The 27,831-nt window shown below is 44.7% G+C and overlaps 4 protein-coding genes across 9 annotated transcripts in view; 2 read left to right on the forward strand and 2 right to left on the reverse strand.

Annotated features, from left to right (window-relative positions):
* fam131bb (family with sequence similarity 131 member Bb) overlaps window positions 1–500 on the reverse strand; it is a 49,320-nt gene extending 48,820 nt beyond the window's left edge. For all 5 annotated transcript variants that reach the window (XR_011520546.1, XM_054741039.2, XM_015950184.3 and 2 more), the window contains exons 1-2: window positions 361–500; window positions 1–278 (exon numbers count right to left, since the gene is read on the reverse strand). Coding sequence is in view for 4 of the 5 variants with exons in the window: in XM_054741039.2 (XP_054597014.1) it covers window positions 1–28 (28 nt within the window). In the remaining variant the exon portion in view is untranslated. The remainder of the gene's footprint in view (window positions 279–360) is intronic.
* Window positions 232–21,468, forward strand: LOC129160578 (2-iminobutanoate/2-iminopropanoate deaminase-like). 2 transcript variants are annotated; one of them, XM_070551093.1, is made up of 5 exons: window positions 232–260; window positions 413–522; window positions 6,686–6,842; window positions 14,561–14,666; window positions 15,045–21,468. In XM_070551093.1, exons 3-5 carry the CDS (start codon window positions 6,802–6,804, stop codon window positions 15,177–15,179), a joined length of 282 nt encoding a protein of 93 aa, XP_070407194.1. In that variant the 5' UTR covers window positions 232–260; window positions 413–522; window positions 6,686–6,801; the 3' UTR covers window positions 15,180–21,468. The 2 variants fall into 2 exon arrangements, with proteins under 2 accessions (XP_070407194.1, XP_070407193.1); XM_070551092.1 differs by lacking the exons at window positions 14,561–14,666; window positions 15,045–21,468 and adding an exon at window positions 7,535–10,602.
* Window positions 15,045–27,831, forward strand: part of zyx (zyxin) — a 53,050-nt gene continuing 40,263 nt past the window's right edge. The window contains exon 1 of the mRNA XM_054741037.2: window positions 15,045–15,099. The gene's annotated coding sequence lies outside the window, so the exon portion shown is untranslated. The remainder of the gene's footprint in view (window positions 15,100–27,831) is intronic.
* LOC139070196 (uncharacterized) lies at window positions 21,060–26,899 on the reverse strand. Its single transcript, XM_070551939.1, has 5 exons — window positions 25,899–26,899; window positions 25,738–25,804; window positions 25,325–25,496; window positions 21,408–21,634; window positions 21,060–21,211 (listed from the first exon to the last, which is right to left on the reverse strand). The coding sequence occupies exons 1-5, from the start codon at window positions 26,373–26,375 to the stop codon at window positions 21,060–21,062; spliced, it is 1,095 nt and encodes a 364-aa protein (XP_070408040.1). The 5' UTR covers window positions 26,376–26,899.

The raw sequence follows: 27,831 nt of genomic DNA on the forward strand, positions 1-27,831 counted from the left end.
TCAGTCTCCTGGAGCCGATGCATCCCATGGTGTATTCACAAAGGCCCTGGACACAAGCGTGGAAGTGTTGCCCAGACGCCGCGCATTCTCCTTCTTCCTCCTGCGACTCGCTTTCTCTCAGCGTCCTGTTTTTCTTTTTTTGTCTTCCTTCCCTCTGCTGCGCTCTCTCTTCCTTCTCTCTCCTCCTGAGCTTGCTCGATCCCTCTCTCCCTCACTCCTGCTGCTCTCCGTCTCCAGTGCGGTGTCTTAGAAGAGATCCGGTTAGTAAGTCAGTATGCCTGCAGGAGGGGGGGGGGGGGGGGATAGATTAGGATCAAATAAAGATACAAGGCATTGACAGGAGGATGATACAAAACACACCTTAAACACGAGACGGTGACATTTGTTGTCATCTGAACAATCTCACAAACAGGAAGCTGACATTTCGAAGGCGATGGGAGAAGACGCAGAGGATGAAGAGATGGAGAAGCAGTTAGACGGACTGGAGTGGGCTTCCACGGCTGAGATCAATAGCACAATGCTGTGAGTGCCAGACTGCCATTGTTGTGGATATCGCTGCAGTGCTGTAATACTGTGGAGCTAAAAGCGGGGATTCTCTCTGTCTCCCTCTCCTGTGTGCACTCACCCTGACGATGCACTGCAGCCACTTTCTCCACTCCACCTCCCTCCATCCCTCCCACCTTGTTCACATATAGATCACACGCAAAAATACATGCACTGAACAGTCCTGAGAATTAAAGAAAAAGGATCTTTACTGAATCTCTGCTCTGCCTCTACTTCTCAATCTTTTCTGTCCTGCTCCATGTTCTCCTTCACCTTCACCTCCCCTTCATATTTGAGGTGAAAACAGCATCTTTTTCATCTCTACGACTCTCCCTAATTTTACCTGACCTAAACCACACCTCCACCTTCCCCCCCGTCTCTCCCTCTCTGTGTGTCCGGTCTCCCCCTTGCCTTTTCCCCCTTGCTGATTACAAATTGATGCGAGCTGTTTCGAAGTCTTTGCAGGCGCAGTCTGGACAGTGAGATGACTGAGGGTGCAGACAAAGACTGAGAGGATGATGATGATGGGGAGGGGGTGCGCGTGTGGTCAATCGTGTTTTGTTGACTTTCCATTGGTGAGGACGAGTGGGAGAGAGGAGGGAGAGCGGGACAGATGGGGAGAGCAGAAGACGTGGGCAGATGGGGGGACTGATGGGAAGGAATGCAGGGAACAGTGGAGAGGTGTGGAAATGATCCGGCGTGACATATATTAGCACTCCAGAATGGACGGAGGCAACTGACAGAGAGAGAGAGAGTCACTTAGAGGAGATGGATATGAAAATTAGATAAAAGGGCATCATTCTGATGCTGCACTAAGTGGATTAAAGCAGATGTGAAAATGCCAAATGTAACAAATCACACATAAACCAGCCTCTCCAGGTTTATGCATATAGTGCAGTTCGCTGGCGGTATTAGAGGGGCAGAGAGGATGACTGCTGCAGGAGGCAGATTTACTCACGTGTGGCAGTTTTTTTAAATGCACACACACTGATGTGTGAAGCTGCTCGTGACAAACTGTCTCTGTTGTTTTTGAGCCTCTTTCTCGCGCTCTGGCTCTGTTCTCCATCCGTCTGCCCGTCGTTCTGAGTCAGTCGGAGTCTGGAAGAAGAATGTTTCAGAGTGAGTCACCGCCTTTTCACCGAGCAGGGGCTTTGTGCTAGTGTCCTGGGTTATGCTCTGGTGTGTTCATCCTGCCTCACCTTTGTTTTTCTTTTTTTTTTTGTCATTAAAAGTCCACATGAAGGAAGTTTTCCTCGTTCCTGATCTCAGAATGACTTTAGGAGTTTTTTCTCTTCATCGCCACCCTGCAACCTGCGCACACCCAGAGCTAAAACCTGAAACAGATTGATGCCATCTGTTCTTAAAAACAACTTGTGATTTACTAACGACCATGACCATTTAATGAGAAAGTGAGAAAGGTCTCCGAAGGGAGAAATAAGACCAGATTTTTTAGGAGACGCTTTTCAATGATGGTGGATGCTGAAAGCAAAAGTTTGACTCCCCACAGATACCTCTGTTGCCGGTTTTCTGCCCAACAGGTGAGCTAAAGTTCGGCAGGCTATATGGAGGAACTGATTTCAGATTATTGCTAGAAGGACCCGGGTAGCCGCCAGCTACTTGTAAACTGAGCGTGCACGAGGATAACTGGGCATCCTCTTTCGTGCACATTTTTCCAAAATGTGGAAGAAATCAACATCCTCCGCCATACCTTTAGGTTCTTTGCGCCAAATCCATCTCACATAAAGCTATTTCAGCAGTTTTATTCTCGACATTTTCAGCACCTTCCAGAATGAGTCGTTTCAGGGTTGTCACTTTAAAGCTGTAATGGCAAATCTGTAAACAAGCTAGGATTTGAATGCAAACACAATCATGAAATACTCCCACCTCCCCCCAGGTACCTTCCCCGAGACGCTTCTGCCAGAATCGGTAACCCACGTGTCATGTTGCGGTTCAGGTGTCCAACCCACGACATACAGAATCAGGACTGAGTCAGAGTAGTGGTAAAAACAATATTATAGAAGAAAACTGAGGTTGCAGAATAAGGCAAGCTGATCCCGTTGGTAGATTCTGGTACGTGGGGAAGTCTGGAGACGGAGGAGAGAGTTAGAATCAAAGAAAAGGGGGGGGGGGGGGGGGGGGGGGTAAGTGGAGTAATCTGGGTTGGTGTGGACCTACAGTTTGACGTGGAGGCAGGCTTGTGGGGAGAGTCCGAGATAAGGTGTGTCCACAGGCGAGGAGGGAGCTGAGCGGGTTCGGATCCAGAGGAGCGAAGGTGGGGTGCTGGAGGTGGTTCTGTCCAGGGACAGACTGAGAGACGAGCGGGGTTGGAGTTCCAGATGGTGTGGGTTCCAGAGTTCTGCCAGTCTAAGATGAGGGTGAAGTTTCTTTCTGGAGACAAGAGCAGGAGGTCAAAGGCAAAAAAATCCAACATCCAAAAAAAAAATTCAATTCTCAGAAATTTAAAGAGCTCGAATAAGATTCACAAGTGGCTGTTAGACGGTACCCAGGTTGCGTAATCATCCAGCGAAGTGTAGATGTCTCTCAGCTGCTTAAATACACCCGGCCGGCTGATGAGCAGATCTGCTGCAGCTTGGTCAACCTCCAGACACGCCCACCTGCAGAGGGAAAGCTCAGAGACAGGGATTGACACCACGTTGCCCGAGGAAATTAGCGAGCACAAAATCTCAGGCCTAGTCCACACGTAGTCGGGTTTTTTTAAAAACGAATATCCGCCCCTCTAAAAACTTGCATCCACACCACCTCGTTTAAAAAAAAACTCTGTCCACACGTACCTGGATAAATACGTTGTTAAGGATATGCCAGACCTGTAGGCGGCAGTACTTCCCCCGTTCTTAACCTCGTCCGTCGTCTGTGGTCTTCCGCGAGGAGCAGTAATTCCGCTTGCAAAAACAAACAAGCAAAAAGCGCTTGGACAACTGATAAAGCGAGCGCAGCTCTGAGGGCATTCATGCTGTCGGCTAGTGTAAACACAGGTCGCACACGTGATGTCAGCATTTTTTGTCGCGGAAAGTGACGTTGCGGACCTTAAAACTCCGGTTTTGTCCGTCCACACACAGACACCCAAAACGGAGAAAACGCAGATCTTCACTTTGGCCGGAGTTTTTAAAAAGATCAGTTTTCGTGTGAAAAAACTCCGTTTTCGTGTGGATGACAGGCCAAAACGTAGAAAAATATCTACGTTTTGGCAGACCCCCGGCTACGTGTGGACAGGGCCTCAGTCGCCGTTTTCTAGGGCCAAACATATTTTTTTGTCCGTGACTTCAAATGGTGATTTTCTTTTTGGGACTCTGGTAGTTTGTCCTAAACTTGAAGTGGTAACAGCCGGCTGCTTCTCATTCTCTGATAATATTGAGCAGAGAGCCTCTCTGTTCTGTTGCAAAATTTGTGAGTGCACACTTTGGTGTCACGTTTCATGCCTGTAAGGTGCTTTATAAATAAATGTTGATTTGAAATGCGAGAAAACCACTTTATTGTTTTTTTTTATCTCCATCATATATTTATAGCTATACTATGTTAAAATGTTGTTAGGAGGCATGAAAAAATGTAAGCTAATTTGTTTTCAAAATGTGCCACTGTAGCTTTAAGAAAATGCACTGTTGCTGGCCCCGCCCACCCAACCCCCACCACTCAGGCTGCTAGGACCTGTGATGCTCTGATACCCAGGTGCAGCTTGGAGTAGAGCTGCTGCTCTTCCAGTCTGGAGAGGCAAGAGGTGGTTTTATGCTAATATCCCCATTTGTGATGTCACAAATAGGGACTTTTTAAACAGCATAATTCCTAAAACTAAACACCTGACAGAAAACAAAAGAACAGTTGGTTTTTTTCATATTTGGAGTGTTTATAGAGGCACTAGAGATCCACATGGCAGCACAAAAGGATGCAAAAGGTAAGCTTTACATAATACACCCCCTTTAAAGAGCAAGTCACCTCTACCAGATTCGTACTCTACTCCCACTTCCTGATTGCAAAGCTGTTGCCTAGCAGACCGAGAGCACGGAGCCGCTAACAAATACACACACACACAGGCTCACAACGACATTGTGACATCATATGGTACCAGCTAATGTTCTAGGGTACCTCTTAGCCAATAGCGATGGCAGATTTCATTTCAAATGCAGTGCAGAGTTTTTACCTGACAACGGCACAACACTGACAGTTTTAGGCAGAAAATTAAAATTTTAACAAAAATGCACTTAGGTGCAAAACTATTGACTACACGTGTCTGCAACAGAAGTAGACACGAATTTCTATAGTTTATCAGATTGCTCTTTAACATGAAGCTGATGTAGTGGTGAGCATGACCCCTCTGAATCCAATAATGGCGTAATTAATCCATCCCAATCCGCTCTGACCCGTCCACTTTCTCCTTGATCGAATCCACCTTCTGTGCCAAAGTCTGAATCTCAGCCAAAGTTCCAAGCTAGCGACTCATCTCGACAATTATATGAGTTTGTGCGTTTACAGGGCAGTGTAATCCATCTCTGAGCTTCGGGAGCGAGCCAATATTCCTCGACAGCTTGTTAATTTTCCAGTGAGCCAGGTAACCTCCCAGGCCAGAGAGCAGGAAACCTGACACCAACACCATGAATATCCAGACGTCTTCTGTCTCCCTATCCCTGCCTGGGTGGGACTGCGACCGGTGAAGGCCGCTGAATCGTTCCAGGAGTCACTGCGCTCTCTAAACCCATTTACCTCCCTCCCTTGTCCAAACGGAGATGACGAGCGCCGCTTATCGTGGCTGCATGCACTGATGTGTGGAGAGTCCCCAAATCTACCTCCCCACCTAGTGGACACTTAAGGTTGGTTTATGCTTGACGCGTCCGCGGGGTACACGCGGAAAAGTTGCGTCATTTTGCGTCATTTTAACAACCACGCCCCTCCACCGCGTCTCCGCACGGCTCAAGATTTCCGCAACGCGCACCTCGGAAAATTTCTAACCACGCGGACGGACGGACGCGGAAAAACATGGCGGACTGGCAAGAACTAGTAAGGCAGAGGTTCGTAAATACAGACATTTGTATGATTCAGCTCTCAGAGATCACCGTGATCAATGTGTTGTTAATAATTTTTGGAGAGAAATAGCTCGCACTGTCGGAAAAGACGAGAACGCTGTTAAAAATGCTGAAATGCCGTGTTGTAAACAGTCTTTTCTACTTCTACCATGGTGTAGTGTTGGATTCTTGCCGTAGAGCTCCATGCTGCCCCCTACAGTTTGGGAGAATATTGGCTCACCGCAGAGACGAGCCGCACAAACCATAAACGCTGCGAGTTGTGAAGCGCGTTCCAGCCGCGAGCCGCATCACCGCGCGGAAAGTGAATGCGTCAAGCATAAACCAAGCTTTACGTTGTGTGATGTCTGAAGTCTGTTGCATTTCTGTCTGAGGTGTTTTTTGCATAGCAAAGCTGCCCTCTCTGTGGAGGGTAACTCTGAGGTGCCTTTTTTTTTCCTCCACCAGACCCTATCCTCATGTAACCCTCTGATCTCTATTAAGGTAGCACGACTCAGGTTGTGAATGACCACAGTCACCAATTCATGTCATGTGTCTTTGCCTATGTATGTATGTAAGTAAGTCAGATCTCAGAATTGTGTGTACTGAAACTCTAATATCCCCCAGGATTAATAAAGTATCATTGAATTGAATTGAATTGAATTGAATTGAATAATGGTCTTGTCACACACTCTCACGTGCTTCACAAACCGTCCATGTGTGACACCGTTGTGATTTATGATACAGACTGCCAATGTGAGACAAGGTCAAATACAGAGGGAAGCGATTCCTGACACTAATCGTACTCTTGATACATCGACCGCTCACAAAGAAGACTGCCTCTCACTGTCGACTCCTTACAAACACACACACACACACACACTAAAAAAGCCCTTTCAGTGGCATGAAATCACCTTTCAGCACACGACACCGATGACTTCTATCATGTTCCTGCTTGCACATTTCTTGTTTTCTTATCTTTGGTGATGAGGCAAAATTAAAATGCAGCAGCTTCTGTTTAATGTTATCTTTGGGACAGACACACACACACACACACACACACACACACACACACACACACACAATTCCTGCAATCAGTGACTTTCTTGTACCTGTCACTATCTTCGTTTCAGCTCCATGGCTGCTGTGTACGACGATGCATCTCAAGGATAATGAACAACAGCTTCAACGATGTCTCGCTCAGGCAGTTTACAGATGTTCTGGGTGATGAAAAGCCTTGAGTGTTTCCATGGATGAACTCAGAAAAATAAATGAATTGCTCCAAAATAGGTAATCTTTTCATTTCCTGCACTCTTTAGTTTGATGCCGTTCACCAATTCCCACAATTATTCATTTTATGCGCCGCTGAAACCGTGTTGTGCTGCCTGTGCTAACTGGAACCACATGTTACACAGTTGGCCTTACTGAGCCAACGTTTTAGTTTAGAGTGTGTGTCTTCAGTTGTCGACAAAAGGGAAAGCAATGAGGGTATTTACCAGCCATCTTGCTCGCAGTGAATCAGATACACGTTGAGATAAACTAAACATGTGAAGACGAGAGGGGGAAGTCAAGGGCAGGTCAGAAAGAGGAGAAAAATACAAGAGAGGCGCAGGGAGGGAGCGTCCCCTGCTTTGGTTTTTCCAGGTTTAAGAGCTGCAGCATATTGTTCAGCACATTTATCTCTGAGTCATGTTCTATTTGTGTGTGTGCGCAGCCTCTGCTCAGGTCTGGAGGATTTCATCTGCTGCAGTTGCACAAGGCAAAACTGTGCAAACAAGGAGTTCCCAACCGTCGTCTATTATTTACAATTCTCTTTCCCCCTCTTCCTCTGCATTTACTACATTCTCTCATGCTCTGTGGCCCTCCGAGTGCAGACCACCACCACCACCACCAACGCTGCAGTTTATGCTCAGAGATGCACTGAATGTTTTCACTGTGTCCTTTTGTGTCTCCTCAATAAGCTTTCTGTCTCTTCTCCTTAGATTCATGGCTAAATCAATAGGTTTCCACTTTCGAGCTGAGGCTGGTTTGCTTGCTGTCAGAAAACGTGGGGGAATCTAAACCCTGGAGGTGTTTCAGTCTGGATGGGTGCAGCACTGTAATGAGTATCAGCCTGACACCTGCTGGAGGAAATAAGGAACTGCAGCTAAATGCATTGTTTTTCTTTTTTGTATCTCGATTCTCGAGGCACGTCACAAAGTATGCTCCAATTGAGTTCATTGTGCCAGCTAGGTTTCCTATGTAAGGAAAGCCAGCAGACTGCATTTTACAGCAATCTCCATACTAAGCAAGCATGTAGCGACAGTGGAGAGGAAAACTCCCCTTTAACAGGAAGAAACCTCCAACAGAACCTGGCTCAGTATGAGCGACCATCTGCCGTGACTCACTGGGGGTTTGAGAAGTTCATGATCTTTGCTTAGAACTTTGAAATTAACTGTTTCAGTCAAACTTTTTTGTCTATTTTTTTTTAATATTCAAACCACTTTGGAGATTATAATAAAACTAAAAAGTAATCATTACCCAAATATCTGCAGCCCAATTCAAAATGGCCACAAGAGGTGTTTGACCTTGGAAAAATATCATCTTTACCGTTATGAAGCCACAATTTGATGTGGTAACAGCAGAGAATCATTCACGGCAGGATTTGTCGTGTTGTGTTAGATCACACATGTTATTCTCATACGTTGACCCTGATGTATAGTTTGATCGTGTCTTACTTTAAAGGTGTGGGAAACTCATTTAATCAATACATTTGCAGCGGTCTCTGTTAGGAATAAATGTCTTGCAAGTCGTACTCGGGGAGAAAAAAAGCCCAGAAACGCCTACATCAGAGGAGAGCTTAACACGGCAGGATTTGGAGTCTTATTTCCTGATATTTAGAAATCTTGCCTCTGATTGGTTAACAGCAGTGTGACTCTACCACTGACTCTGCTCTGCAGCATTGATGTTTTATCTCCATAAATAACACAAGCCTGAAGGAGCTTCTGCTGTGTGGTGGAGTTGCTAATGCTAACAGTTAGCTTCTGCTAGCCTGAGACATTCTCTGCTGATTCTGGACGCTAAAACAACAACAGCCTTCCCCGTCGCAAGCCGGTGTGGGTGAGTCCAAGCGACCGCTTGACGTAGATCTGTCAGGCTTAGCGTTTTAAATTCTATGTTTCACCGGAAGCTAATGCAGGAAACTGACCATTCACAATAAAAAATAATCCAAAAAAAATGTTTTTTCAGTGTTCCACACCTTTAAAATGTTTACAGAAGGCAATATGCATTATTTTAAAACTTTGCCTTGCACGCAGTAGGCTGCTCACTTTTTCTCCAGCATAATCAAATCTATGTCTAAAAGGGGGAAATAAAAAAAGAGGATGAGAAAATGTTCTGCTGTGAAAAGCGAGGACTAATTTATCATCAATGAACACTGAGAAGTCAAACGTAGATGATAAGCAGGTATCAGCTTAAGGGAAGTGGTGAAGGGGAAGTGGGAGTAAAAATGCAGCATAATCTTTCCGTGGTGTGGAAACAATCATCTGACCTCGAACGTGACCAAAACAAAGGAGATGATTTTAGACTTTAGAAGAAACAGGGTGGAGTCAAACACTGTTTCCATCATGGGAGAAGAAGTGGAGGTGGTTGAGGAATACAAATACCTTGGAGTTCACCTGGACAACAGACTGAACTGGAGAAAGAACAGCGAAGCCGTTTACAAGAAGGGACACAGCAGACTGCACTTCTTGAGGATGCTAAGGTCCTTCAGTGTCTGTAGCAAGATGCTGCAGATCTTCTACAAGTCTGTTGTTGAGAGTGTAATCTCTTCAGCCATCGTCTGTTGGGGTAGCAGCATCAGAAGCAGGGACCTGAAAAGGCTCAACAGCCTAATAACAAAGGCTGGTTCTGTTCTGGGGACGACTGTGGAACCGCTGGAGGAGATGATGCAAAGAAGGATTCTCCAGAGAATCAAGAAAATGATGGACAACCCTGAGCATTCTCTTCACAAGACTGTCCGACAACGGAAGAGTGTCTTCAGTCAGAGGCTTCTTCAGTTTGGCTGCAACACGGACCGCTACTGGAGATCCTTCCTGCCAACAGCCATTGTAATATACAACAACTCTTTGATGACTTGATTATTATTATTATTCTGAGCTACTACAGCAATCAATTTCCCTCTGGGATTAATAAAGTATTTTTGAATTGAATAAGCGTGGTGAAAGAATACTGAATACCTTGGAGTTCATTGGAGTTCATTACAAGAGAGAGAGAGAAATATTTGGCACGTTGGTGAGGTGTGTGTGTGTGTGTGTGGGGGGGGGGGTCTCATTCCAAGGACTGGCTGCATTCCAGGCTGTCTGGTTCTGATTCCGATGCCCTCATGAGCCGTTCTCTCTTTACCTTCGCTGAACCAGGTCCCTTCATTCTTGTCAGATTCTAACTTTAGTCAGCCAGAACTTAGCAAAAGTCAAAGCCGGAAACATAAAAAGTGCTCACACCTTTCACCTGTCAAACGGGAAACAACCTGGCAAGGAGAAACAAATCCGGAGCAACCGACACATTCAGAGCTATTCTTCAATGTTGGAGGGTGGAGGGAGACTGCAGCACAGACGGGGGAGGCCCGCTTGGCTGCAGTCTCACCGGAGTCGCCGTGGAAAGCCTGGAGTGGAAATGGAAACAGCAAGAGACTGGAAACATTCCTTTACAGGACAATGGGCTATCAGCGACCCCACCGAACCACTCCCTGTAGCTCACACACACGACCCTGGAAGCTACGTTTTGCACAACAGCTGCTGCAGAGGTTTGAGTCCGAGCACGACACAGATCCCGCCCGTGGTTTCACAACCTGAGGGAGGAGCAGCTGGACCACGCCTCAACACGACTCTCATGTGATGACACGAGTCAGAGTCACACAAAAAAGTTCAGTTTGCAACTAATGAAAAAGAAATACGGTTATTTAAATGAAAAAAGACTGGTGTAACAAGCTCTGGTGTTTTTTTGTTTCCAAGTATGAGTGAACTAGATCAAGTAATATCTTAATTGTATGCTAATAAAATCACAGAACACATTAAATATTATGTTAGATTGCCTTTTGATTGACATTGTTGTGGTGTCATGTGACTCTATACACACCTCTCAGTGTTTGGTTTTGGGAATCATGTGTCTAAATTAAACTGTTTCAAAAAGTCACCATTTGTGATGTCACAAATGGAAAAATTAGCATAGAACCACCTCTTACGTAAAAGAGAGAACTGCTGCTGGGGGAGCAGCAGCTCTACTCCAAGTCCCTCCTAGATATCGGAGCTTCTCAGCTCATAGCAGCTTGACCAGGGGGCGGGTGGGCGTGGCCAGCTCAAGCTTGTTTTCTTAAAATGACAGAGCCCTAAAATGGCTCATTAGCCCCTTTTATAAGACACACCATGCCGGCAAATCGGCTTAATATTACCGCAATGGTGTGTCTTATAAATTCACCATGCCAGCATGGCTTTGCGCAAATTTGGCGACATTCGTGCCGCCTCGCTTGGTAGTAATATTGCCGTAATGCTCTGTCTTACAAATGGCGACATTGCGCAAAAGAGGGAGGTGTCATGATGACGTGGGGAGTTAATGCCGAGCTCCGACCGGCAAATATACTGAAAATGAAAGTAAACACGAGCAATACGTTTTGCTTTTGAACAAAATCAGCTGAGACGGAGAAACTGGAGGGCTGCAGCGCTCCATGAGCGTCTCTCCGTTAGAGCTGGAGCTCAGATCATCAGAGACTGCACGAGGACTGATGAGGACAGACATCTTTAGGAGTGGCTTTTTAAATAAACCTAACAATCGTGGCTTCAGTCAGGATAAAAAAGCAAGTTATGTCCAAGATAAACGGAAATCTGTGGCACTGCAAAGACAGCCCCCATGTCCCCTTTGTGCCACCATCGCCTAATTTTTTGGTAAAAGGACACGATTGCGCCACATTACCGCCATGCTCTGACTACTTATAAACAACCTAAGGTTCCCTGATGCCGCCACAGCATTGTGATGTAAAAGCGGCTATCGTGGAAAGTACTGAAACTGGTGGGCATGGCCAGCTCAAGCTTGTTTTCTTAAAGTGACAGAGCCCTGAAACGGCTCTTTGTGGAAGGTATTGAAACTGTCAAGAACAAAACTGCTGATATTGCTTTATGTGAGAGGGATTTACTGCAAAGAATGTGATAAACAGGTTTTGGGTTGAACTCATTTCATTCAAGAAAAAAGTCTCAACATGTTTCCTTTAAACCAAGACCAACCCGCTAATAGAAGAACCGTTAATATTATTTTTAAGAATCCTGAAACTGAAACTCAGTTCTATTTAAGCTTGAGTTCTTGAGTTAGTTCTCCGTTTTGTTGGCAACATTTTTTTTTATTTTACCTGCACTGTAAGAAAAAATGAAAGAGCGTCAACTATAATAGTTTTTAAATGCTTAAATTATTGGATTGAAATTGGATGAGTTGCATCAGGATTTCCTGGCACCGAATGAGAAACAAATTTACCACAAGGTGTAGCAAGACTCTGAGAACGTGAGTGTGTTTGATGCACACACGTCATGACACATGGCTGCGTTGCAGGATGGGAGGTGTGTCAAAACATCCGGTGATAGAACATGAAGTTAGTTGGTCACATGTATTCTGTAAATCATGTTATGTTGATGACAACTATATAGGTCATAAAGAGAAATATGTTTTGTGTTCTTTTGTCACGTTTTCTATGAGCACACTAAAATTACAGCAGCTAACCTTTACTTATGTAGCAGGATGAGGTAATCTGCTCCTGACTTTAATACCAGGTGTTATTTATTAAAATCAGGAGCAGATTACCTCATCCTGCTACACTTATTATTACAGTCATGTCTTCATAGAGAATATTTGATATCCACAAGCACGTGATGATGTGTTTCAGCTGCTAACAGGCACCAGAATTAAAATAGAAAATTAAACAAGTGTGAACGCTAACGCGATATCTTCAGCCATCGTCACCCCTGACCTGCACATGCAGGAAAATTGTATCCGACTTATGCGCACAGCAGATCTGTTCCGTAACATAAGGAGCCATATGATTGGCTGAAAGCGAACAGCCCTGGCAGAATCATATATTTGATTGACAGATTCATTAGCCAATGGTGACGTTTGTTGATCTGCGACGTTAGGAGAGTCTCAAAATTCAGCGCACAGATTTCACTCACAAACGCAGAAAGGTTCACAAATGAGAAGCTGTTCGTAAATGTGTGACAGTGTGAGTGTCCTGTCACAATGTCCCGATTGATCATGCGCCCTGGCTACTTGGCCAAGGGGATGTCCCTTTGGCTGACTGGTTAGAGTGTATGACTCTCACCCTGGAGTCTGGGGATCGAATCCCACCCAGGCCCTCGTTTCTCCATCTTGCCACATTTGGCGTTGTTGGCAGGATCCATGTAGTACTGTGAAGTAGGTCCATGCATGTGAAGTTTGTGGCACCCTGCGCGGGAGCACGAGGACGTGCTTGTGGAAAGAGGGGGGAAGATGTGACAGTGTGAGTGTCCTGTCACAGTGTCCCGATTGATCATGCGCCCTGGCTACTTGGCCAAGGGGATGTCCCTTTGGCTGACTGGTTAGAGTGTATGACTCTCACCCGGGAGTCTGGGGATCGAATCCCGCCCGGGCCCTCGTTTCTCCACCTTGCCACAAATGCATGTTCAGCAATTCGTATGATCTGTGAGTTTATATTACAAGTGTTCTTACAAATAATATTTGTGAACCACAGAGTATGAACTTCATAATTAGCGTGTGCATATGTGGAAAATGTTGCGTGACTTATTTTTTCACATTATATTTATGAGTCAAAGAGTGTGAATTTCCGAATGAGCGTGTGCATTTGTGTTCCTCCAAATTATATTTGTGAAACACAGAGTGTGGATTTCCGAATGAACGTGTGCATTTGTGGGAAATGTTGTGTGACTTAATTCTTATGTCACTGCTTCCGCTCCAGTCGGGGTTCTTTTCCCCCTCTCTCTCTCCTCTTCCTGAGGAGGATCCACTCCCTCTTTCCTATTCACTCTCTCTCTCTTTCTTTACATTTTTAATCACAATTGTCTATTTTTTGCTCATTTTAATTTAATCATTTTCTAAATTCTTTTTTCTATTTTACATGTTTTGTTTTTGTGAAGCACCCTGTGATTTTTATCTTGAGAGGCACTATAGAAAAGATCTTTTCTTCTCTCTCTCTCTTAATTCATGCACTTAAATATTAATGTTCTGATTTTATTGAAAAACTTGTTCTGTAATAGTTCCTTTACTATTGTGATCAAAAACATTTAATCTCAACTCTGAGGCTGCTCTGTAAATAGTTTTCAAATAAATAATACACATAGCAACTTCTGATCAAACTTAAAATAACGTATTGATGTAAACCACACCCACTTCCGGTTAAATTACACCCACTTCCGGGTTAGGCCACGCCCACTCCGAGTACAGATACAGATAATTTAGATGGGTGAACAGATACAGATACAGATAGTGGTGTACTCGCTCATCCCTAATAGCCCCCCAAGGTGCTTCACGTAACTATCTTTCGTTCATCCATTCACACGCTGGTGGTGATGATTAGCCACAGCTAGCCTGGGGCGTGCTGGCAGGCACCACCACCACCACCACTAGTAGGCAAGGTGGGTTTAGTGTCTTGCCCAAAGACACAACAGCAGTCTCTGGAGGGAACCGGTATTGAACCTGCAACCTTCTGATTACTGGACAACCCGCTCTACCTCCTGCTGCCGTCCACAAACCCTTCAGATTATTTTGGGTTCAAATCCCAGTAAACCAGCAGGTTCTGAAATACTCAACCAGTACTAAGTTACTGAAGTGTCACGTTTTTCTCCATCTGATGTTCAGTTTGGAGTCCAGTAAAGCACCTACCTAGACGACTAAGGGCATTGACTCGCTGCCCTGTGATTGGCTGAGCAGACATGCTCACCTGATCAGTACATTTAGACCTTTAACTAAAACTCTTGTTTTGTGTCTGTGTCTCTAAGCCAAGCAGTGGTGGTTGATCGGAGCGTGGATGTATCAGGACAGCTGGGGATGGATCCGGTCAGCGGCCAGCTGGTGGGAGGCAGTGTTCAGGCCCAAACCAGACAGGTGTCATCGTCCATCTGCTGATTTCACACCCGCACACCTGAGATGTGGCTATAGTTACTTTAGTATTCTGGAAAGTAACTTTTTTAGCATGACTTTACTTTAATAACCAGTGTTAACCAGCAGCTGTGTGGGAAAACATTCTTTACAGTAAACCAATGAATGATGAGTGAATGAATGATCTAAAACAACACAACAGCTGCTCTGCACAGATGTAAAACTATCCAAACATTCAGCCGTATTAACAAAATAGTCCGCTAAGTACGTAGCAGCTGCTCTGACTGTGCTTTGGCTTTAAAGTGTCACCAGGATCATGTTAGCTCTTCATGGGACAAAGTTCAGGTCCATGTGTTGCAACAGTCTGTTGTGTTTTATTCCTAGGCTCTCGTGAACATGGGGAAGATCCTCCGAATGGCTGGATGCACTTACGAGAACGGTGAGGCGATCCTCTGTGTAGAAGCCATTGTTCTGCAGATGTTCTTCATGCAGTTTACTTTTATTTCTGGCAGTTGTTAAAACCACCGTGCTTCTCGCTGACATCAATGATTTCTCAAATGTCAATGAGGTTTACAAGCAGTGTGAGTATGTTGGCTTCCCCTCTATAGATAAGAGCTGTTGTACAACCCTGACCGCTGGGTGTCAGCACAAACTAGCTATACCACAAGTCCCATTTATTTAGCATAAGGAGCCTTTAGATCTGCCTGCTTTGCCCATCTTTCCTTAGTTTACTCCATATATGTTTTTATATTCCCTACTTCTAAATAAAGTGATGTTCTGTCTGGAAGAGTTTTTATGGCTCCATGCTGATGTGAGGAGAGATCACCACATGTTGCATAAGCCAGTTAAACACCGAAACCAGAGACGATTCAATGTTACTGTAGGGTTAATGACCTAAACATAGGAATTAAAGGCTGTTGCTATCAGCTTATATTTTAATTCCTAAGATCAAACAAATTGACGAATGAGATTATATATGGATATATAAATATAATAGATATAAATTCATACACCAACTTGCTTGGTCTATGTTTAATCAAAAGATTATAATCTTTATTTATAAAGATTTAATTTAATAGCAAAGATTATTTGTTAATTCAGAAGATCTAAAGATCTTTGCCTGTTCAGTGATCAATGTACACCCACTCTGTGTTTATTTCAAGAAAGAGTCAAGTTTAAGAAGGTTAAGAAGTTTATTACTAAACAATTATAAAACATGACAATTTATAAAGGACTTTGATATTAAAAAGACTGGTATTAAAAAAGCAACCCTGTGTTTGGATGAATCTAATATGAAGTGTTTGTTTGTGGGTGAATGCAATGTCTCAGAACGTGTCTGGCGCAGGTGTGCGCTCTGGAGGGCCCTCGGTCGACGCTGTAGCGTAATGGTTTATTGACGTTACAACTCGCAGGTGCAGTCAGAGATCAGGGTCAGCCAGTGTGGTCACAGGGTGGCATTCAACCTTCCCCCTGTGGTAGGCGAGTCACCAACGTCAGGTCTAGAGGTCACTAGCACCAGCTGTAGGAGTAGGGTCAGTGATGTTGTCAGCCCCCCCCTTCGGCAGGTGGCATCCCCACCGCAAGGTACTGGGCTTCAGCTGGAGTCTCGGCGCCACCATCAACTCCCCCTTCGGAAGGTGGTGTTCCCACTCCAGTGTGCGGAGTCTCAGGTGCAGTGCCACTGCAAACTCCCCTAGGTTAATGTTGGTTTATGCTTGACGCATCCGCGAGGTTGCGTCATTTTAACAACCACGCCCCTCCACAGCGCCTCCGCACGGCCCAAAATTTCCGCACCGCGCACCTAGGACATTTTCTAACCATGCGGACGGTCGGACGCGGAAAAACATGGCGGACTGGCAAGAACTAGTATGGCAGAGGTTCGTAAATACAGACATTTGTATGATTCAGCTCTCAAATATCACCGCGATCAACACGTTGTTAATAATTCTTGGAGAGAAATAGCTCGCACTGTCGGAAAAGACGAGGACGCTGTTAAAACATGCTGGAATGACATGTTGTAAACAACAGTAATTTTTACTTCTACTATGGTGTAGTGTTGGATGCATGCCGTAGAGCTCTATGCTGCCCCCTACAGTTTGGGAGAATATTGGCTCACCGCAGAGACAAGCCGCATGAACCTATAAACGCTGCAAGTTGTGAAGCGCGTTCCATCCGCGAGCCGCATCACCAAGCGGAAAGTGAATGCGTCAAGCATAAACCAAGCTTTAGGTGGTTTTCCCACCCCCGAGTGAAGCAATCTTGCTGCAGAGACGACACAGACTCTGTGGGTGTCACTGACCTTGGAGGCTGTGGATCGACTGGTCACTCTGACAGCGCCGTTGTAGTTAACAACACCTAGAGAGGGAATGACACGAACACGAAAGAGAGCCCATAGCTCAGGAACGGAGTCACGCTTGACAGGAGAAGGCAGATGAGCTGTCGGATCAGAAAGGTAAAGTATCATCCTGCTAATATCAGAGTCCTGGGACTGAAGACTGACAAGGTTGTTTTCAGAAAAGACAGGAAGAACAGACTCAAAACCATCGGACGGTCGAGAGGTGGACGCGTTAACGGCCTGAGCTCAAGTCACGACACACACACGGGGTGGGTTTGACCGAGAAGACACACTATCAGGGAGCAACAAGGGGTTAAAGGACCATGGGGTACCAACAGCTGCATCTTATTTGGCAAGAGAGTGTGCAATCAGATCCTTATCAGTTCCGGGTACACGAGAAAGACCTTTGACTTCACGCCAATAGATCTGCATGTCATGTGATGTCGCTAGGGTTATCACAAGCCATGAAGAGGTCTTGATGTTTAACGGGCTTCCGGTTAGAGGTTAAGAACCCGTTAATTTTCCAAGAAGGTAAGGGAGGTGGTGGAGGACCTAAACTTGGAGACGGCCACAGAAAAGGAACGCTCAGAAAGATAAGAGGAGAACCACTCCAGAGCAGTTCCTGATAGAACTGCCCAGTCTCTCAGCCTCTCCAGTAGCAGGTGATGGTCAACAGTGTCAAAAGCTGCAGTCAGGTCCAGCAGGACCAGAACAGAACAGTCCCCTGCATCACTGAGTCAGAAGGTCATTAGAGACCCTAAGAAGAGCTGTTTCAGTAGAATGAGCTCTACGAAAACCTGACTGGAAGCAATCATAGATGTTATGTTCATCAAGAGCAGCTGTGAGTTGTTTAGCCACAACCTTTTCCAAGATCTTGGAGATGAACGGAAGTTTAGAGATGGGTCTGAAGCTGCTGTGGAGAGAGGGGTCGATACTCGTTTTTTTAAGAAGCGGGTGGATTACAGCGTTCTTAAAGTAAGCAGAGACCTGACCAGAAACCAGAGAAGCATTAATAATGGAGAGCACGCTGGGACCGATGGACTGAAAAGCACTTTTAAACAAATATGAGGGTAAGATGTCAAGGGGGAATGCAGAGGTCTTCATAGAGTTAACTAGTTTGGTTAACTCTGGCAAAGAAACAGGAGCAAAGCTATCTAGGATGATGGGCCTGGTTGGAGTCGGGAGAGGCAGCGATAAGGCTGAAGGAGAGATGCTAAATCTAACCTTATTGACTTGTTCACAAAGAAAGACAGAAAGTTCTCACAGTCTGCAACAGAGTGGATGGAGGCTGTGGGAGAGGCAGGAGAGACGATACTGCTGATGGTGTTAAACAGCACCTTGGGGTTCCCTTTGCTCTGGGACATCAGGTTGGAGAAATAGGAAACCCTTGCATCTCTGACTGCAGAGTTAAAGGATGTCAGAAGATCTTTTAGGTGCAGCAGATGGACATGGAGATGGGTTTTCTTCCACAAACGCTCAGTTTTTCTGCATTGGTGCTTCAGGCTGTCATGAAACCAGGGAGTAGGGTTCACTGCAGGAACTGATCTGGTTCTGACAGGACAGATGTTGTCCAGAATGGAGAGGCAGTGCTCGTTAGACTGAAAAGGTAAGGAATCCGGGTCGTTATCAGAAGAACAGGGTGGATCAAAAGCAGCAGAAACATTTCTAGCTGTGCTCTCATTAAGAAAACGAGAACTAACCATACGGCGAGCAGGAGGTGGGGACGCAGAAACTGACAAGTTAAAGAAAATGCAATGGTGATCAGAAGTAAAAACAAGGTCCAGAGTGTGCCCCCTGGTGTGTGTGGGGCCAGAAACATGCTGGGTAAAGCTGAAGGAGTACATAATGCTGGAGAAATTCATGGCAAAGTGATGGGAGGGATCATCAACATGGATGCTAAAGTCACCAACAATCACCAGTCTGGACAGCTTCACAGTGGAGGATAGAAAGTCACTAAACTCCTGAAGGAAAGAACTGTTTGGACCAGGTGGACGATAGACCACAGCACAGTAGAACGGGTCCTTACGCCTGACTTTAATCAGCTGCAGTTCAAAGGAAGCAAAGTGACCAGAGGTTGTAGAGCTACGTGGAAGATGGTCTCTGAAAACAACAGCTAGGCCTCCCCCACGACCAGAGCCCCGGGGCTGGCTAAGAAAAGAATAACCACTCGGACAGAGTTCAACCAGACCAGAATATCTTGGGCGATCATGAACAAACGGAAGGACAAAAGAGTCTGGCGATCATAGGAGATGGTAGCAGGGATACTACTGAAGAGTATCGCAGACAGGAACAAGGTGGAAAAGAGGAGGTTAGTGGAGAAAAGCTTGAAAAAGTGGCCGGTGACTGCGGCTAAGCCAAGCACAGGCGCCATCTTGTTACCGACCGGAAGCGGAAAGAAGGTCACCGGCCGATGTTGTGTTTCAATGACGATGATTTTCTGTCCACCAATGTAGCTGGAAAAGTGTTTAACTACCCACATGGTGGAAAGCAAAGCTTTTCACAGTCAAGAGTATTTAAACTCAGGACCGGACAAGAGCTTACTAGCATACGCTACGACACGCCTGTCACAGTCATATACTTGATAAAGACCGACACTGAAGCAGTTAGATGAGAACACGACCTCAAGGTGGAACTCTTTGTCACAATCAGGAAGCGCCAGGCACGGAGCTGAGCATAATGCGACCTTCAGGTCATACATGGCCTGTCGTTGCTGCTCAGTCTGAGGATGTGCCTTTCGAGTAGACTGAGCCATGCACGCGTGGCCTGTTGCTGCATGTCATTCCCTCTTTGGGTGTTGTTAACTACAACGGCGCCGCCAGGGTGACCAGTCTGTCCAATACCTCCAAGGTCAATGACACCCACAGAGTCTGTGTCGTCTCTGCAGCAGGATTATTTCACCCAGGCGTGGGAAACCCACCTGCCCTAGGGGAGGGAGGTTGACAGTTGCAGTGGCACTGCACCTGAAGCCTGATTCATGCTTCTCCGTCTGCGTCAGTGCGGAGACACGCAACGTCCTTGCGGGCCTGCCGGAGAGCTCCGCAAGGACGGACGGAGTCGAGCTCCCTTTTCTAAACATCCGTCAGTCGAGACGGACAACGCAAGCTTGTGATTGGTCAGGACGCCGCTGTTGTCTACACCGCTGCCATTGCGCCCTCTAAAGCATAAACAGAGCCGAGGATAACTAGCGGCAGACACGGAAAAGCTTAAAGAATACATCGCGACTTAACTCTAAAACATGAACGTTGAAGCATGAAGCATGAATCAGGCTTGAGACTCCGCACCCTGGAGTGGGAACACCACCTGCCGAAAGGGGAGTTGATGGTGGCGCTGAGACTCCAGCCGAAGCCCAGTACCTTGCGGCGGGGACGCCACCCGCCGAAAGGGGGGGCCGACAACATCACCGACCCCACTCCACTACAGCCGGCGCCCGTGACCCCCAGCCGAGTCGGCGAGTCACCCACCGACGGGGTGGCCGAACGCCCCCCGCACCACCACCGGCCTACCCCGATCTCTATGACTGCACCTGCGCGTCGACTGAGGGCCCTCTGGAGCGCACGTGTGTCGCCCTGAATCAGTTCTTCCTCTAAAAAAACAGATGTGTCACTGTCTATTTCCTCTAATTCTTCATCAGTAGGAGACATTTCCTCCTTTTCTTCTAAAGAAAGTGATATTTCATCATTCTCCCCAAAGTTCTCCTCCATAATTGTGGAAAGACCAGCCTGATTCTCCCAAATATCCCTCTCTGTAGTCAGAGACAGACCAGCGTCCTCCCCCCATTGAGTCAAACACATCCACATCTGACGTAGTTACTTCATCTGACGTAAAACCAGAAAGATGCTCTACCTGAGACTAAATCTGTAAGGCTTGTCACCAGCATTCAGACATCAATTCTGTTTGCTTCACAGCCAGACAGGACACGGTAAATAAAATAAAATAAAAATAAAGAAAAGAAAAAGAAAGATTTATCAGTCAGTGGTTCTGCGTCTTCATGGGCCACAGAGAGACTTGTTTGGGACCCAGAATCCTCTTCATGGAAAACCGATTGTTCGACATCTCTGAGTAGACTAGTTTCTATCTCCAGGCCAATCTTCAGCTGAAACCGTAGATGTTTTCGCTTCTCCTTCCATAAAAGCCTCTAATTCTTTCAGCTCACTGGGAGCTTTAGAGCCAGAGTCTCTTAAGTCAAACACATCCAAATCTGACGTAGTTACTTCATCTGACGAAAAATCAAAAAGATGCTCCACCTGAGAGTAAATCTGTAAGGCTTGTTACCAGCATTCAGACATCAGTTCTGTTTGCTTCACAGCCAGACAGGACACGGTAAATAAAATAAAATAAAAATAAAGAAAAAAAAAAGAAAAAGAAAGATTTTTCAGTCAGTGGTTCTGCGTCTTCATGGGCCACAGAGAGACTTGTTTGGGACCCAGAATCCTCTTCATAGAAAACTGATTGTTCGACGTCTCTGAGTAGACTAGTTGCTATCTCCAGGCCAAAACCATCGCTGCTTTCATATTCTGGTTTTCGCAAAGTGGATAAACTGTCTTCTGTTTCTCCGTAAGAATGTTCAACATCAGTTCTGTCAGCTTTCAGAGAGAGACGATTCGTCCCTTCATCGTCTGTAACCGATGGGTCGATGTCTCTGTAAAGAAGAAGAAAGTATCATTTCTATAGCGCCTCTCAAGATAAAAATCATGAGGCGCTTCTCAAAAGCACAAAATGTAAAAATATAAAAAAGCATTTAGAAAATGTTTAAAATACATATTTAAAATGAGCAAAAATTGGCAATTGTGATTAAAAAATGTCAAGAAAGAGTGAACAGGAAAGAGGGAAATCAGCAGTGTTGGGCAAGTTACTTCAAAACTGTAATGCATTATTTATCACTTGTTACCCTCATTTTAATGTAATTGATTACATTACAATATTACTGATTTTAAAATGTAAGGCATTACACTACTTTGGCATTACTTTAAGTTACTTTCACCAAAACAACTTCAATATGAATCTGGTAATGTGACGCTCAGTGCTTTAAAATGATTGTTTATTAAATAAAAGCAACAACAATCTGTACTCTCAGCACGCTGCCATCTTAGATTAACTGAGCAGGGAGTGAGGTGGTGGGGGCTCCAAGCCTATATTTGCCTTGGTCCCCAAATGCCTTGATACGGCCCTGGATGTGGGACTGACTTCTGGGGTGATCTGATTCTATCACATGTATAAATATGAAATGCTTATATATTATTGCTTTTCACTGGTAAAAATGTGTATTGGGGCTAAATCTACCTACTTTTTTTCTTTTCAAGCTCTTTGTTTTGTTTTCTTGACTTTATTTGAATCATTTCTGGCCCTTTCTCTCTCTAACCTTCCTGCATGCTGCGTGTTTTCTCCGTCTTCCAGAAAAACTGTTTCCTAGATTTCTAATCAGCCAAAGGGATCTACCGAACGCAAAAAAAAAAAGCTTAATATGCGCTGCGCTCCCGCAGCAATGAGTCGAAATCACCGAGCGAGGGCACAGATTATGAACTCAGCTGAAGCAAAGCACGTCAGAAATGTACAGAAAGTACAGAGAATATGAACGATCGCAAGTGAATGACTTTGTTTTGGTGGAGCGATTTTGTGAATATAACAGCGGCCGCGCGCAGGACACAGCTGGAGTATTTGAGCCATTACCGCTGCGTCCTCTCTGCTCATAGAATGCCCACAAAGCTGAGTCCATAAATGACGTAATATATGTAGATACCGGATCTTTATTTTGGGCTTTCCGCAATTTTAATTTTTAAGAAACCCACATCTTGATTCTGGGTTTAAAAATGCATTGTAATTACTGCGTTACTGACAATTGTACTGAGTAAATATTACCATTTTCTTTCCCTGTAATGCCTTACATTACCACATTACAGCAAAAAGCAATGCATTACAGTAATTCATTACTTTTGTACCGCGTTACTCCCAACACTGGAAATCAGTGGATCAAGATAAAGACGTGTTGATTTTCCGGGTCCAAGGCTATTAAAATCAGACTCCGGTTGTTCTAAAGAGGATAAATCCTCTTTTTCTGCGTCTCCATAAAAGTATTTATAAGCGTTTCTAACCGCTTTAATAATCAAAGCACCTGCTACCAACCCAGTAACGGCAAACATGGCCGTATTTCTTTGAGTTTTTGATTGTTTTATGCTCTGACATGTACGGTCAAGGATCGTCATGTCCAATCTGTCACACCCTGTCCTGTCTCCCCTTATGGTTTAGTCATGTGTCTCTGTTAATTGCTCCCACCTGCCTCTCATTTTCCAATCACTGTGTTTCGTATTAAAGCCTTTAAAACATTCCTGCTTGTCTGCCTGCCTGCCTTTGCACCCGCGTGTGGATCCTGCCTCAGCTTCACTCACCGGCACGCGTCTGACAGAAACGATGATCCAACACGAGACAAAGAACTGAAGGGGTTTAAATACAAGAGGGTTGGGAACTTGGGTGATTGGAAAATGAGAGGCAGGTGGGAGCAATTAACAGAGACACATGACTAAACCATAAGGGGAGACAGGACAGGGTGTGACACAACCAACTGAATTTACCACAGGATGACTCCCGTTGAAGGAACACTTGGCAGTTTAGGCTTGTTTTAGCACCCCCTAGTGTCCGTTAGTGAAACCAAACGTAAAACTTATCTCCTTGCTGTGCGTTCGTATTTTTATTTTAACACCTTAATCTAACAGCTGAAATGTATTTTCATTAGTGTCTACAGGAGTGATTCATCACTAAATAAAACAAATCAGCTGTGTTCATGATCTAAAACATGCAAGAAGCTGGAAGCAGACTGCAGCGCCAGGTATGTCAGCTCCTTTTTCTAAGTCCAGCGGGGAGTGGCCCAACACTCTAAAGTTGCAAGTGCGGTATTTTGGCCACAGAGGGCAATGGGAGTCTGAGAGGCATTTCATTAAACCTGTAAAGGGTCCTTTTAGCACATACTGGGTCAAGAAAATGATTTAAAAATATGAAAAATTGGCAAAGTATGGCTTTAAACTTCAGAAACATCTGAAGGAGGATCAGTGGAAACAGGATGCAACAAGACAACATTTAGAGCTTGATGGCAAAGGCTGTGAATATTAATGTACACGATATTTCTCAGTGATCTTTATTTTAATAAATAAAAATATATTCAAATCATCATTATGGGTGTTGTGTGTGGAATTTAGACTATTTTGGTATAAGGCTGTAATATAACAAAATGAGAGAAAAGTGATGTTCTCTGAATATTTTCTGAATGTACTGTATTTTGGAGAAATTATCATGCTTTTAAAGGGATATTCCACCCCTAAGTGAAGTTTGGTCTACTTCCATTTTCCCCACAGTTAGAAAAGTGAGAAAAAGCATTTAGTAACCAGCACAGAAATTCTCCTGATCTGGCAGCAGTACGTCTGCTTTTTAGCTTAGCATCAACAGTGAATGACAGATACTAGCATTTTGTGTGCAAAAGTGATTAAAAATAGTCAATGCAAATTGTTCTTGGTGAGCTCAATAATCGTGTCGACGGAAAATATAAAGTAAAAAGTAACACGAAGGATTTGCAGGAGCTGATTTAGACTTGGAACTACATTACGACAAAGCACCACTGTAGCCTGCCGCTGCTTGGCGTATGGATATAACACAGCGGTCCAAAAAACCTCCGGCTTCCGTAAACAAACATCTGTGGGAATAACGTGAAATACGCTGCAGCTGTATGTCTTTGGCTCGTTTTCACATCCCTTTGCTACATAAGTAAGGCTTTTTCTTGTATTACACTTGTATAATAAACTACGAAAAAAAATACTGTGCAAATCACACGTAATTTTTGACCGCTGTGTTATATCCATGCGCCATTCAGCAGTGGTTACAGTGGTGCTTTGTCGAAAAGTAGTCCCAAGTCTAAATCTGCTCCTGCAAGTCCTTTGTGTTATTTCCTAGTTTTTATTTACAGTCAGCATGATTATTGAGGTCACCAAGAATAATTGGTATCATTATTGAGTAATTTTAATCACATTTGCACACAAAATGCTAACTTTTGCTATTCACTTCCATTGTTTATGCTAAGCTAAAGCAAATGGACTGCTTCCAGATCAGGAGAATTACTGTGTTGGTTACTAACTGCTTTTTTCTTGCTTATTCAACTGTGGGGAATATGGAAATAGACCAAATTTCACTTAGGGGTGGAACATCCCTTTAAATATACTGAAACTCCATCAACAAATTTGCCAACTTTTGATTATGACCAGATTGATAGTTTTGAAATCTTGGCATTGCTGTTTTTTTCTACAGCGCCGTGTTTTCAAAATAAATAAATTCACGGGGATCATTTTACCGTTGCACAAACTCCAAAGTCTTTGCTGCCTCATCTTGATATTGCAGGTTGAAGATATAAAATGTGGCAAACACCGCTGCAAGCCCTGTTGAAAATGTTGGCAGGACCCCCTCAAAGATGACATGGCCTTCAGCACTGACCATCCATCCACTCAGTTTTTGCTCATTGCCACCTGTGGTGGACAAAGATGAACGTTTTGTTACATTTTCTCTCAAATTTTTATCCACACAATATTTGAAAACATCAGAACTTCATTTAAGGTCAGCAAGACAATTCTATTCTAGTAAAGGCTTTTTAACAATGTTAGGCAAGTACCTTTGGATCTCCTTTTTACAAGTGTTTATATTCTTTTTACACATATTAAGCAACTTTAAGCGAAACTTGTGAATAGTGCTAATCAGTTCTGAACTCACTCAAAATCAGACGAGGGCTGGCTGGCAAACTTAGGCTGGTTTCGACATCCGCTGCCGTTGCAAACTCCTGTAAAACATGGACAAGTGTACATTAGCAAGACAGTATGCATATACATACAAAAATGGACGAAGCTCATACTATTTATGTGCAATAAGCCTACATCAGTAGTCAGAATCAGCCCATCAGGGGACTCCTTGAAGTGAGCCATCAAAAGCTGGACAACAAGGAATGTTAGATCATCAGTTTCTTCTTGTGCCAGGATTGTCTGGACATTAGCAGTCTTGACTTTAGTGCGGAAGTACTCCACAATGGCATTAACAAACTCCTCAATTGACAGTTCCAAGGCACGGAGGATGGCAACATCAGTCAGCAACTCAAAGTGAGAAAAAATTCCACGTTGTGTAAACAGGTATGGCCAGCTGGTTTGCAGATCAGTTAAGGAGGGAGCAGGGATCCTGTTTATATGTTTGCGCTGAAGGCTAAATGTGGTGTTCATCAAATCAGTCACTTCGGGCCTATCCTGTCTGTTAATGCCGTACTTGCTGTGAGTGCTCTGTAATCTTTGACGTTTCTCTTCCACTGTGTCATCAGTTTCCTCTGGAGGAAGTTCTGGCTGGAATCTTGTACATCCATACATATCAGTTGGTCCCCGCTTGCAAGTGAATCGGACACAATCACGCTGCCATCTTTTTATTATTTTTACAAAATGCAGGACCAGAGCGAATACGGTTTGGTTAGAAAAATGAGACAGTCCAAATGTTACAGTTTTTTTCGATTGCTAAAACACGTTTTTCAAAACTGCACACACAAAACCCCAAACATAACACACAAATTCCTAAACCGTGGCTTCCCTTTGCAACAAAACCATGCCATCACGCATCTTAACATGTTCCCAAAATGGAACATGTGTTTTCGTTGGTAAACACAGCCACATTTTCACATGACACATACATACCATTCATTGCTAAAACACAAGTAGCCTTTGGGTGAACACTACCAAGCATGGAAAGAACACTGAAGAGCAAAACTGAAAACACAATTGTCTAAATGGAACACAATGAATTACACACTGAATGTATGACAGTGCCCACTTTTCTCTGAGGCCTAGTCCACACATAGCCGGGTTTTTTTAAACGAATATCCGCCCCTCCAAAAACTTGCATCCACACCACCTCGTTTTAAAAACAACTCTGTCCACACGTACCCGGATAAATACGTTGTAAAGGACATGCCGGACCTGTAGGCGGCAGTACTTCCCCCCTTCTTAACCTCGTCCTTCGTCTGTGGTCTTCCACAAGGAGCAGTAATTCCGCTTGCAAAAACAAGCAAGCAAAAAGCGCTTGGACAATTGATAAAGCGAGCGCAGCTCTGAGGGCATCCATGCTGTCGGCTAGTGTAAACACAGGTCGCACACGTGATGTCAGCATTTTTCTGTCACGGAAAGTGACGTTGCAGACCTTAAAACTCTGGTTTTGTCTGTCCACACGCAGACACCCAAAACGGAGAAAACGCAGATCTTCACTTTGGCCGGAGTTTTTAAAAAGATTCCTCCCACTGAAGCGAGTGTTTTCCAAACCCCGTCTCTCAGAGAGACTTGTCACTTAGAAAATGTTCCCTGATTATGAAACTTTGGCTGAATAGAGCTTGTTCCTGTCTCCAATGTGGCGACACATCCATGAGCCGTCTGAGGAGAATCCCAGAATCTCACATCCTCTTCAGCTATGATTACGCACAAGCGTGACTCGTCAACCCGGTCTCACAGTAAGACTGGGTTGGACCTGTTCAGGTTTACGCAGACAATCTTTACATAGAATCATAGGCGTCATTTTAACCGGGGACATGTCCCCGGCAAAATTTGTGATTGGCAGCTGTGCCCCCCCCCCCACTTTCAAAAAAGCCTGCTGATGAGGATTTTTGTTTTACCAGCTCAGATCTTATACCGGGGTCGGCAACCTGTTCCCATCAAAGAGCCATTATTACCCGTTTCCCACGGTAATTTTGGACGGACCTTAATAAGCAGTGGCTTAAGTGAAGCAGGCAGGTCGCGCTAGAAAATTTCGTTTAAAAAGACGTCATAAATGTGTTCCCCCGTC

Source organism: Nothobranchius furzeri, chromosome 5 (genome assembly GCF_043380555.1).
Source record: "Nothobranchius furzeri strain GRZ-AD chromosome 5, NfurGRZ-RIMD1, whole genome shotgun sequence".
Lineage (NCBI taxonomy): Eukaryota > Metazoa > Chordata > Actinopteri > Cyprinodontiformes > Nothobranchiidae > Nothobranchius > Nothobranchius furzeri.